The following is a 13,290-nucleotide window of genomic DNA, read 5'->3' as shown; positions in this document are numbered from 1 at the left end:
AGTTCTAGTTCCCGGATTTGAATTTCGGTAAGGGCATTCATCATTATATTCAATAACAATATTACATTGTGTTTGACAAATCTTAAATCTAGGCCCATGCATACAGAAAATATAACAAAATAAACATCATGACACAAAAATAAATATAACAATTAAGTCAAATAGAATATATCGCCGCAAATAAACAAACATGAAAAAAATTACAATAAGTATTAAGAAAAAAAAATCTAACAGGTCAATAATTATAAAGAAAAATTAATAAAATAATATCATTTAAAATTTAAAAATATTTGAAACATGTCAGAAAAAATAAAATTATAAATTAAAACAAAAACTAACAAGTAAAAAGTAAAACTAATAAAATAATTTAATTAAAAATTGGTTAATGTCAGTTAGGTACATCTCGGTATAAGAAAAATAAATTAAGAAAAAAAGTCAACAAGTAAAAATTTGCAAGTAAGCATTTTTTGATCGTAGTTATCCAGAAAACAACCAACTCGATTTTTTATCAATGCAGAAAGCATAATAGTGTTATTCTCTTTTACAAAATAATAAGTTGGTCGCTTTCTACAGAGCTACGGTCATCTATTTATACCTACAAAGATATTTGTTTCTGTAATGGATGTTTTGTATATTTAAAAGCATATATATTATATATATACAACGTGCTCATGAGGAACGCGAAAGATTTTAACCATTGAGGCCAAAAGATGTAAAAAGGCGAATTCCATAAAAGTTTATTGTAAACAACCCTACACACTCCCATTAATGGAACAGGCACCAGTAATGGGATGGTATAGACAAATCCTGTATAACAAGTATTTACCGTCAGTTTTTAAACGCTGACAACATTTTACCATAAACAAGAGCCAAGGAGCTGCTTGAGTTTAATTTTTTATGGATATTTGTTAGTTTGAAAATTAATGACGCCATACATCCCATGTCTGGAGCAAAAAACCATAGTTTTAATTGGTTAATAGTATTGATACCAATTGCCGTAGCCTTTCTTAAATACATAGAAACCATAGAGGACGAATTGGACATTCAACTTTTAAAGCATAAAGCGGTAGAAATTTTACAGATGTCGGTGAAATATCAAAAAATACTCCAATTTTTTACTTTAACATATAAGACATTTTAGTCTTCAAATATGTTCAGGAATACACTGTTAAAATCTTTCGGATTCCTCGTGAGCACGTTGTATATCGTCATCTAGTACCCACTACACAAGCCATGGATCTTACTGAGGAACTACGCCGATTTTTGTAAGATTGTCCTAAATATATTTGTTTATTTATTAACATTTGTAAGTAAATCAGAATCGGCCTGGCTTATAAGCCGTGTAAGTCGCCGTCGGCTACCTCTCGACCGACGTCCACGAGCCTGGCCACTTAAAACGGGTTAATGTATCATAATAATAAAATGTATTTGTTTATTAACAAATAGGTTAATCAAAGTCGGTCTCCTGGATTATAAGCCGTGTAAGTCGCCGTCGGCTATCTCTCGACCAACGTCCACGACCCAGACTTACCAGGGTATTGATACCATTAGCTGGCCACTTTAAATGGTTTAATGGATTGTTCGCATTCAATCTTGATTTCGTTTAAGGCGAAGTGCCCAGGCCGATTTTGTAGAGTTTTAGATTTCGTGTTTTAGAATAGTGTAATGTATGTCTCTACTCTCTACCTAGATGAAGTTTTGAAGCTAAGATATTATTAATAATAACACAAAGAATATATGTATATGACAAACAAAGACAGGACTTAAATGAGTAGGTAACAACAGGTGGACTTATCACTAAAAAGATCTCTTCCAGACAACCTTCAGATAGCGAAACAGTGGCTAGAAATAAGTTATTGTGTTTACTCCGAATCAAAAGTATCACAAAATGATTTAGTACTGATCATCATTTATTGTTTCTTATTAATTATGTGGAATCAAATTGGTGGAATCAAAAAAGTACCAAAGCGATAAAGATGAATAAAATGTTATACGCCGTGTTTTTTTTTCGTTAATTTCAAGGGTGCATTCCTGAGTTTAAATTAAGTAACTCTCTCAAAGACACCGGTATTCTAATTAACTCCATTTCGGAGTTAAACAATAATTTATTTTTATCTTATAAGGCCCTTACAATTGTATACACTTAACTTAGGGCCTGTTTGCATATTGATTAGTGTTTAGGATGAGTGTGTAACATTTGCTACTAAACGTAAGTACTATCTCGGACGAGCGATGTTCGAAATGGCATTGATATGTCACAGTTTTCAATTGTTTGGTTGAATTAAATGTAATGCCCGTGTTACAACAACGCTATATGCAATATTTAGTTACTTTTTATAAAAATAAAATAAATATAAAAATTATAAATATATTTTTTTGCAAAGTAACTATGCCACATAGTTTCCTTAAACGTACTTACCCATATCCCGGAGTTAACGGAATTCAATAAAAATACGGTGTGGAACTAGAGATATGGAGTTTGCCGAATACGAATCAACGGGGCCAAACCTTACCAAACCGAATATTCAGCCGAACTATTTAGTTCATCTCTGACAATCTAATAAACCATTCGAAAATGCTTCAATTAACTACATTAGCAGCTAAAAATTAATGAATAGAATACTAATTAAAACAAAAAATATTACTATGCTAGTCCGCGAAAAAATAACTAGTCAATCAGTGCTAACCCGTTTTACTTACTCGCGTATTTTTATATGCAATTAAAGTTTCCACGCTCCTCCCGCAAAAATGAATATAACAACCCACCACCAAAAGTACAAAACTCGACACGTGTTTCGTCTCTCTACGAGACGCTGGAGATGTTGACGGTCTGACGCCCGACAACTGAAAGTTTCAGTACATTATTTTATTGCGGATTAGCAAAGTAATATTTTTAGGTTTATTACGAGTAGCTAAAGATTAACTGCTTCTTAGGCAATTTTCTATAAATAAACAGATTAAAACGCGGGACTCGCAAACATACAATTGTTCAAACCCCTCTAAACAATCAAAACAGTCTGTATCAAAACAGATTTTACATGACTGTATCATTAATTCATCATTCATCAATCTCATCGTACGTTTTAATGACAACGGGACACGTATCCTGGCAGAGAGTAATTTAAAAAGTTCTGGAGGAGCTTACGTTTTACAGTGTTGCAACCAGACTAAAATAATAAAAAATATTTGCCGAATATTCATCACTTAAACCGAATAATTCGGCCGAATATGAACATTGAATAACTTGTCAAATATGCCGAATTACTAAATATTTGGTCCAACTCTAAATAGAACATTGAATGAGTATGTACTTGTAAGTGTATTTATCTGGACGATATATCATATAGTTAATTGTATTATGTTACGTGTACATTGATGATATTTACTTACTTTTAAAGATACTATGGCAGCTAAACAACAAATATCGGTCTATCATAAAACCTTAAATTAAAAGAACGCAAGAATTCCAATAAAAATCAGGCATAATTCATAAATAAGCTGACTAAGTAATAATAGGCAGTGAAGTTTCGCCGAAGCGTGTTTTTAATTTAATTTAGTGCCCTTCGCCACGCGAGCTCAAGGGCGGCACTTACGCACCGAAAGCCGATATTTAACTGTTAATGCTTTTTTTATAACCACCCTGTTTATATAATTAAGTATACATCGAACCGAGTTTAGTGGGGCCATTTTACTTGTTGGTTTTCCATACTTGCACAAAGGGGCCTTAATTAGACTCTTATGATAGTTGTATTAAATATATCACTAAATACTGTAATAGTATTTTATACAATCGTGATATAATAGAAAGCTTTTCAGTCAAGTACCGTGTTGCGGCAACGAAGCTTACTGAGTTGCCTAAGTAAGGTACAAGATTGAAAAGCTTGATTATATCACTATAGTATACAATAATATTTCTACGAGTCGTCTAAAATAATATTTTTTTTTACTATAAAACCTAAACGACTAATGAAAATTGGTAAGTATCGCAGTAGACATAAATGCGCGACTCCCGCCCGCGCCCCATGTCCGTTTAGTATTTTCTATGGGAGCACGGCGACACGTTATTGGTAAAAAAAAAAACAGTGGACTACAGCGTATCGAAAGAAATCTTAAGTTGAGTGGGAGCCCATACATGAAAAGTATGTAATTATAGTTTGATATACGAAATCATAATTCAACCATTACAGTCGACGAGTAGAAAAATACATAAATCGAGTAGGTACGAGTACCAGTGGCCCGTTTCTCAAAAGCTTGTGGCTTGTAATACAAGTGAAAGTCCCTTTCTAACAAAAGCTGTCAAAAAGTGACATCCGCTTGTATTACAAGTTACAAGCTTTTGAGAAACGGGCCCCTGGTCGTTGATACATCTGCCCTTAGCGTGAAAAAAAAAAAACGATATTTATATACCACTGGTTCACCTGATTTTTAAAGTTAGTAATGTTAATCTGTATTATTTTATTACTGAGTTCTTATTAGTGCAGGTAATATTATAAAACATTATTTACAATAATTAACATACCTAAGGCTTGAGATACACTTGTAAGTTTTACTTACGTAAGTAAGGACAAAGCTATTTGTTAGAATGAAATAATGATATTCATCTCTCACTCTATAGTATAGCTGTGTCCCTACTTACGTAAGTAAAACTTACAAGTGTACCTCAGGCCTAACTACTAGTTATTTATTACTTACAAGTAGATAAGATGTTGTTTTTTTCACAAAAGAAAAACCGTTATCCATAAGTTAGAATAAACCAGAGCCCTTTACAAGGCTTTACTTAATTTTAAATTATGAGCGATTACACGAAACGATTGTTTCTAATACGATAAAGGGGTTTTTGTGATAGTTATCAGGGATTGATTAATTGGTTTAGACTTTTTAGCCAGGTTTAACTAATTTGGGTCGACGTGATGACAAATTGTTTCTGATTTGCAAATATATCAGCGGTGAAGACTGGATACTTATAGTATACAGTGTTTTTTTTTTTCTTTTTCGTTTATTTCAAGGGTACATTCCTGAGCTTAAATTAAGTAACTTTCTCAGAGACACGGGTAGTCTAATTAACTCCATTTCGGAGATAATCAATAATTTATTTTTGTCTTATAAGGCCCTCACGAGTGTATTGCCTTAGAGCCTGTTTACATATTGATTAGTGTTTAGTACGAGTGTGTACATTGGCTACTAAACGTAAATACTATCTCAGACGATTGATGTTCGGAATGACATTTTAATGTCATAGTTTTCAATTGTTTGGTTGAATTAAATGTAATGCCCGTGTTACAACAACGCTATATGCAACATTTAATTACTTTTCATAAAAATAAAATAAAAATTAAAAAAATATACTTATATATTTTTTAAATTAACTATGCCATTTATGTAGTTTCCTTAAACGTACTTACCCATACCCCGGAGTTAACGGAATTCAATAAAAATACGGTGTATATGTGACATTATCTATGAAAAGGGACCTTATTGTCGGTGGCGCTTACGCCATTATCAAACGATGCTCCCATGGTCCCTTTTCATAGATAATGTCACATATATCGGAGCACCGTTAATAACAGCGGAAGCGCCATCGACAATAAGGTCCCTTTTCATAGATAACGTCACATATTATTATGTACTTAAATAAAGAATTTTTAATGATAGTATGTCTCATGTGCTCCTGGAATTCTTAAATGGTTCTAAGAAAGTGTTGTTTGAGTCACTCAATGTTCTTATATCCACGTAAGTAAGTGATTTGTATTTGTTACTCTTTTTGGAAGTGTGTTGGAGTTAAAATTGTGTTCGCTTTTTTTGCTTACTACAGTATATTCTATACACTCGATAATAATAACCATTGTTATCGGACGTGAGCGGTGTTGGTAAATAGCACAACTTATAATAATAATAATAATAAAATGCTTTATTGCACACTACAAAAAAAAAAAATGGTACAAAGTATGTAAAGGTATAAATATGTAGGTAACAACAGGCGGACTTATCGCTAAACAGCGATCTCTTCCAGACAACCTTCAGATAGAGAAATGGCGAAATAATCAAGGTAACGGGTGGTGCAAAAATAAAATAAAATACATATACTACAAATATTTAATATATATAGGTATACTACATTTATTACTATATATAAACAATATATAAATAACAAATAAATATATAAATAAATGACAAAGGAAAAGCCATACAAATAACGAAGAATTTCAAGAATAACAACTACATTTATGAAAGAGACAAGTAATGTTCTTTTAATCGGTTTTTAAAAATAGAGAGCGATTTAGCACGTTTGATGTCAACGGGCAGAGCATTCCACAGCCGGACAGCGCGAAAACTGAAAGAGTTAATGTAAAATTTCGAAGAGGAAGGAGGGGGAACTAGTAACAGATTTTGAGAGCATCTGATAGAGGAAAGAAATTTAAACCGAGTTTTAAGATAACAAGGAGTATTGGGGTGAAACAGAGTGGCATACAGGAGGGAGAGAATATGTGCGTTGCGACGGAAACGAATAGGTAGCCACTTAAGCTTTGAACGAAAGCTTGAAATATGATCAAATTTGCGCAATCCAAAAATAAATCTAATGCAAACATTTTGAAGTCGATCAAGTTTGTTCAATTGCTCTTCAGTAAGGTCTAAATAGCAGATATCTGCATAATCTAAAATAGGCAGAAGGAGAGACTGAGCAAGCGCAATTTTAGTGGCGAGAGGCAAGAAGTTACGAAGGCGACGTAGGGAACCAACTGTAGCAAAGATCTTCCTGCTCACCTCGCTGATCTGCGGAGACCAAGAAAGAGTTCGATCTATTATCACGCCAAGATTTTTAACCTGGTTAGAAAAGGGAATGAGTACCCCATCGAATAAAACACCAGGTAAACTTTCGAAATCGACTCTTGCTATGCTTCTCGGGCTGCCAATGATAATAACTTGAGTTTTGGACGGATTAACATTTAAACCATAGCAAGAGCTCCATTCAGAAATGCGTTCTAAGTCGGTGGTCGGTGGTCGGTGGTATTAATTAAATACCTGTTTTTCAATGTTACGTGCAGGTCTAGTAGGTATATAATGGGATTTTAACAATTTTAACACTGTTTAATTTATATTCGAGGCAAGTAGAAATAATAGGAAAACGTAATAAAAACTTTTATATTTCATCTTTGTATAAACATAACAAATATTTACAGTCGTTAGAAAAAAATCAACAAATAACAACAGTTTTGGGGCTAGCGAGGGCCACGGCTTAGTGTCCCTTCTTGAAGTCCCAGTGCTTGTGGTGCTCGTGACCGCCCTTCTTGCCATGATCATGGTGGCCGTGATGATGCTCGTGGTGGCCGTGCTCACCGTGGTGGCCCTTGTGGTGGTGGTGGTGACCGCCGTGCTCATGGTGTCCCTTCTTGCCGTGGTGGTGCTCGTGGTGTCCGCCGTGCTTGTGTCCCTTGTGGAAGTGACCGCCCTTCTTGTATCCGCCCTCGTGGTGGTGTCCGCCGTGGTGCTCATGGTGGCCCTTTTCACCATGGTGGTCGTGGAAGTGCTTGTCCTTCTTGAACTCGTCGTGTTTCTCGACGCCGTGGTGTCCCTTGGTGTCGTGACCCTTGTGCCAGTGGCCGTGCTCCTCGTGGCCGTGGCCATGGTCGCCCTTTTCTCCGTGATGGTGGTGGTGATGATAGCCGTCATCATGGTGGTGGTGCTTCTTGTGTCCGCCGTGTTCGCCATGGTGGCCTTTGTGTCCCTCATGGTGGTGGTGGCCGTGCTTGCCGTGGTGGTGCTCGTGGTGGCCCTTGTGTCCCTTGTGTCCCTTGTGGCCGCCCTCGTGGTGGTGGTGCTCGTGGTGCTCGTGGCCGCCGCCCTTGTCCCAGTGGCCGCCGTGGTGGGAGGCGGCGGGCTCCAGGTCGGCGTCGCGCTTCTCCCGGATGTCCCGGGCGGCGACGGCGGCGAGGGCCGCGAGACCGATCAACACTACCACACTAACTCTCATGGTTAGTCAACTGAAGTGAGCTTGTTGAGTGATAGCTGCATCAGTTGCAATGTCCTTTTATACCGATAGCAAAGCGGTTAGGAAAGTTTACGTCGCTGGTAGAGTCAAGGTTATTGTAATGAACTCTTAGTTAAATTTAGTATTTCCGATAGAGAACATCACTATAAAATATATATAATCCAAGATATATTAGTTAAATACTAATGAAAAAACTTTAAGCAGTTCAATAGCTGGTTTAGTAGAAAAAAACTTGATGACTGAATGTTAAAGAGAAATACATAACATGCAAGTCAAGACTCGCACTTGGCCGCTTTTTTATTATTTGTTGTTATGCAGTTTTTTATTTATTTAATATAAGTGATAGATATCCAATAATATATGAAAAATATGTTTCTTGTATATGAGCCCCTTAGTTTCAAATTTAATGTTAATAACTGCCGTAGCGACAATTAATAGAAATAGGACCCGTCGACAAACAGCAAACGCGCCGACGTTTTTTTTAATTTTCCGTTTCCTTAATTAAGTTTTGTATGAAATAATTTTGAAAATAAAAAAAAAATCTAACTTTTTTGAAATCGTCCGCATCTTGCACACTTATTTTTTTAGAGTGTGATGCGAGTTTTTTAATGATTCAATTTTTAAATTGGTTTGGGTGTTGTGGCCACGGCAAAGGCTAAGTGATGCGATATGTTCACGATGCGATGGTTCTTAGATAGGTATTAAGGCACTGGATGGTCTAATTGTTATTTTGTCATGGTTTTTTAAATTCTAAATATTCCAAGTTTTAATTTGCCCTTTTTTGTAAAAAGTAGGATGAGACCCAATAAATTCGAGAATTATTTACCAAAACATCATCTGTCTCCTACATTGTTAAATACGGAAACGTACTAGTTAACCTTTAAAATTTGTGTTGTTTGAGTTGTAAAATTCTGTCGTGATAACTTCGGTAACCCGTGATAACCATTCATGAAATAAAACAATTCGGGATGCAGTTGAAATTTATATCTCGATATAATCCAGTTAAATTGTTTTGGTTCATGTGTGGTCCAAAACTGCAATAAATAACGTTGGACACTTCAGCTTAGCGTCGGCATAGACAGCCGGTATCAACGGCTCAACGTGGCTCCCGAAACACGGAAGCGCTCGGTTACTAAACTCAGTGGTCACCGTTCATGGACCATGGCGGTCATCTAACTTATGGTCGTTTACTTTGAGATCATCGCCAATTTGCGAATGTCTTTATCCATATTGGGAAAAATTTGATAAAAAGCTCATTGCGATTGACGTTTACTTTTTAAAAGTCAGCTGCAAGCTCGGCCGAATTTCACTTTCCAATACAAACGGAACGGAGTTCCGTTCTCATTTTAAAACTACGTGTTGGATTGTAATGAAACTTTGCACATACAATGACGTGAGGTGCAGCTATGACTGCAATTAGTTTATATAGCTCCAGCTTATAAAACAAACAAAATAGAACAAAAATAACTTTTGTATGAAAAACTCAAATGCGCTGTATTTATTTAACTATGTTATCTGAAGTTATATAAACTAATTATAGGCATAGATATACCTTATCCTATTTTAATTATAAAGTTGTTTTAAAATGAGAGCGTAACTACGTTTGTATGGAGAACCGAGCTTGCTGCGGACTATTAAGTCATTTTAGCCCCCACAAAAAGCGACATCTAGGTTGGCTCAAGGGCAACTGATGTGAGGACTGAAGATAGAGAGGCGTCACTGGACTTTAAATATATAGACAACTCGCCACTTATGTTTTCACATCCACCCTCGAAAAAGCATTATATGTTATTATTATTATCAGTATGAAAGTTTGTTTTGATAGGTGGATATTCGAATATTTCTCTGTGTCTATAACGCAAAAACGGCTGAATTGATTTCGATGAATTAAGCACACATATGGTTTATTTCTTTATACACTATTTTTCTACTCGTCGACTGTTATTATTGAATTAAGATTTCATATATACTAAACTATAATTGCGTACATTTTCATGTATGAGCTCCCACTCTATTATCAGATTCATTTCGATACGTTGTAGTTAATTATAAAAAATTGACCAATCACGTGCCTTCGCGCTCCCATAGAAAAGACTAAAGGGGCGCGGGGCGGGAGTAGCGCCTTTATGTCTACATTTTTTGTCTTGAGATATTTGCCAATTTTCATTAATAATTTAGATTTTATAGTAAATAACCGCCCAAGAGCATGTCGGGCCACGCTCAGTGTAGGGTTCCGTAGTTACTCTTCCGTCACAATAAGCTAAACTGGAGCTTAAAGTATAGTAAATTGTTAACCAAGGGATGAAACGGTACCTTTCACCCGAGTTAAACAAATAGGCAAATTTGCATAATCAGTACCTAATTAAAGTAAGTCTTTTTACTATGAAGGGAAAGCTTTTTGCGATAACTCAAAAACAGCTAAACTGATAATGTCCGCTATAGTTTTCCTTTAATGTCTTTCTTAAGCTCTACTTCCACGATTTTTTTCATATTTTTTGGACCTATGGTTCAAAAGTTAGAGGGGGGGGGCACATTTTTTTTCTTTCGGAGCGATTATCTCCGAATATATTCACTTTATCAAAAAATGTTTCTTGAAAACCCGTATTAGTTTTGAAAGACCTTTCCAACGATACCCCACACTCTAGGGTTGAAGCGAAAAAAAAAATTCACCCCCACTTTACGTGTAGGGGAGGTACCCTAAAAAAAATTAAATTTTTAGATTTTATTGTACGACTTTGTCGGCCTTATTGATTTATATATATATGCCAAATTTCAGCTTTCTAGCACTAACGACCACGGAGCAAAGCCTCGGACAGACAGACAGACAGACAGACAGACAGACAGACAGACAGACAGACAGACGGACATGGCGAAACTATAATGGTTCCGTTTTATGCCATTTGGCTACGGAACCCTAAAAAGTATTATTTTAGATGACTCGTATAAAAAGTATTGTATACAATAGTGATATAATCAAGATTTTCAATCTCGTACCTTTTTTAGGCAACTCAGCAAGCTTCGTTGCCTAAGCACGGTACTCGACTGAAAATCTCTCTATCTTATCACGATTGTATAAAATACTAGTGCGATTAAATCTGTGTGCGATAATTTATATTATAATCTGGAAAAGAAAATGCTTAGGCTACTTTTTACCTCTAATTTTATACTTTGAGGATGTGAAATGACGGTTGCAATTTAGAATGGAACTAGTTAAGGGAGGGGTGGACGTAGTTTAAGAGGCAACTGGAGTGGTCATTCCTCCATACAAACGTACTCGACTGTTTCCTCCGGGGTTTTTTAAGCTAGAGCAACGATTTTTTCAACACAGATTATAATTATTAATATCTGTGTCGGAGTGTTTTGATATTTTTATATCTTAATGCGCTAGTGCACTTCACATAACCGCAAAAACGGCCTAATTAACTAGGCCGCATAGGGAAGCATGGTATTCAAAACTGACATCAATTAGCCTAAAAAGCAGAACAGTCCGACATAGATAATTTCATTACCATTTAGATCTCAAAATTACATTCGTTACATTTGGTTAAGTTTCGGAGTAGGTATCAGTCGAGTACGAAACATCGTTTTTTGAGAATTTTTACGCAGGATTTTTCGCCTAACCTCCTAGTCCTTATCGCACTAGTTTTAGGAGCCGCTTCTGTTAGCGAGACGGATATATTCACCTTAAATATTGAAATCTCAGCTTCCATATCATCTTAACAAGTTCAACGTGGACGCATGCAGACGCTAGTCGTACACAAAGCGTAACGTTATTGTTTAGAAGCTGTCCATACCTAAAACGCGCATACTGTCTTTTTATATCGGACTAAATGAGATAACACTTTTGCGTACTGGGCCTGGACAAGGAAATAATAAGAAAACTATTTAAAAAAAAAAAATGTGGATTATTTGTGTAATATTACTCGTTAGCAATTTAAGTACAACTGTTCTGAAATTGTGATTTTAATTGCAGACCCATAAGTCAAAATAATAAAGACATAACCGTTTAATGGTGATTTTAAGACCATCTTTGCAATTATTTTCTATCGAGCCGATTTCGTTCAATCATGTATCGAGTACGGCCGCGGTATTTGAAATATAATTAATATTAACATATTTTTTTTAAATATTTCTTTCCAACCTCGAGGTTCTCATCCAATCACCGAAGTTAAGCAACGTCGGGCGGGGTCAGTACATGGATGGGTGACCGTTTTTATAGATAATGGTACGGAACCCTTCCTGTGCGAGTCCGACTCGCACTTGGCCGTTTTTTTTTATAAGTGGTAAGTGGTAGTGGCTCTTTTTGTACGGACGAGTATGTGGTATACGTATACTTACGAGGAAAGTTAAGTAACATCAATACCAAGGACATTGGGTGTTGACAGCCCCTTGAGTCGGGGCCGAGCAGCCGTTCGCAGATTGAATGCAGCCGGATTTGCATCCCGAATGCAGGTACTGGCTGTTCCTAGCCAGGCTGTTTGTTTAAGTACTGCAAGCTGGATGCTTTCATTCGGATATCTAAATAAGAATATTTATTTTATTTTAAATGTATACTGGTATTTTATTTACAATAACAATATACATAATGGATATATACAGAGGATTATTATAACTAGCTTAAATCTAAAATAGGCCTTTGAGGCATTGTACCAAGGATGCTGGCGGCATTTCCTTCTTGTATCGGAAAACTGATACGAAATTTTAAATTAGATAAATTAGATTCTGCACGCAACTTCGTCTGTGTGTAATGATGATATTAGTTGATAAAAACTATCCTATAACCTGTCCCGGGCCTTAAACGGTCCCAGTACTATTTTTCATCTGAGTTTAATTGCGAAGAGGTAACAGACAGACGGACAGGCTAATTCAAACGTACACTGATATCAGAATGACATCGAAGCGATTTCAGCGTCGGCGACGTCTGAGGTTAATCTTAGTTTTTAAATTGAAGCTCTAAGTCAAGTTTGGTATAATTTTCAACTAAATCAAAGATGTAGACGAAACTCGAAAGACGTAGATTTCGTCTAAATTGGTTGAGAGGTTATTAATTCCCCATGCAAAACCTACACCTCCCTTTTCACTCTTAAGGGAACATTTTGGGATAAAAAAATGTATTTAATTCGGCATCCCGGATTTGTCCCACTTGAACCCAAAAAAATTACATCAAAAATCTTGCCGGCTCCACTTCTTAAATCCATCCTAGGACCAATCCACTGTGTGTGTGTGTGTATGTATGTGTGCGTGCGTGCGTGCGTGCGCGCTCATGAGCGCGTGTGTGTGTGCGTGTGCGCGCGTGCGCGTGC

The 13,290-nt window shown here is 36.2% G+C and overlaps 1 protein-coding gene across 1 annotated transcript; it reads right to left on the bottom strand.

The window, feature by feature from the left end:
* Positions 1 to 7,126: 7,126 nt before the first annotated feature.
* On the bottom strand, positions 7,127 to 8,019 carry LOC133515405 (histidine-rich glycoprotein-like). The gene has a single exon (XM_061847943.1). The coding sequence runs from the start codon at positions 7,967 to 7,969 to the stop codon at positions 7,235 to 7,237; it is 735 nt and encodes a 244-aa protein (XP_061703927.1). The 5' UTR covers positions 7,970 to 8,019; the 3' UTR covers positions 7,127 to 7,234.
* Between the last annotated feature and the right edge of the window lie 5,271 nt (positions 8,020 to 13,290).

Source organism: Cydia pomonella, chromosome 2 (genome assembly GCF_033807575.1).
Source record: "Cydia pomonella isolate Wapato2018A chromosome 2, ilCydPomo1, whole genome shotgun sequence".
NCBI classification, from domain to species: Eukaryota; Metazoa; Arthropoda; class Insecta; order Lepidoptera; family Tortricidae; genus Cydia; species Cydia pomonella.
This window is presented reverse-complemented; position numbering and strand designations above follow the sequence as displayed.

Bases quoted from the DNA above. Each gene is read 5' to 3' on its own strand.
- LOC133515405 (XM_061847943.1), bottom strand. From the start codon at position 7,969: ATGAGAGTTAGTGTGGTAGTGTTGATCGGTCTCGCGGCCCTCGCCGCC.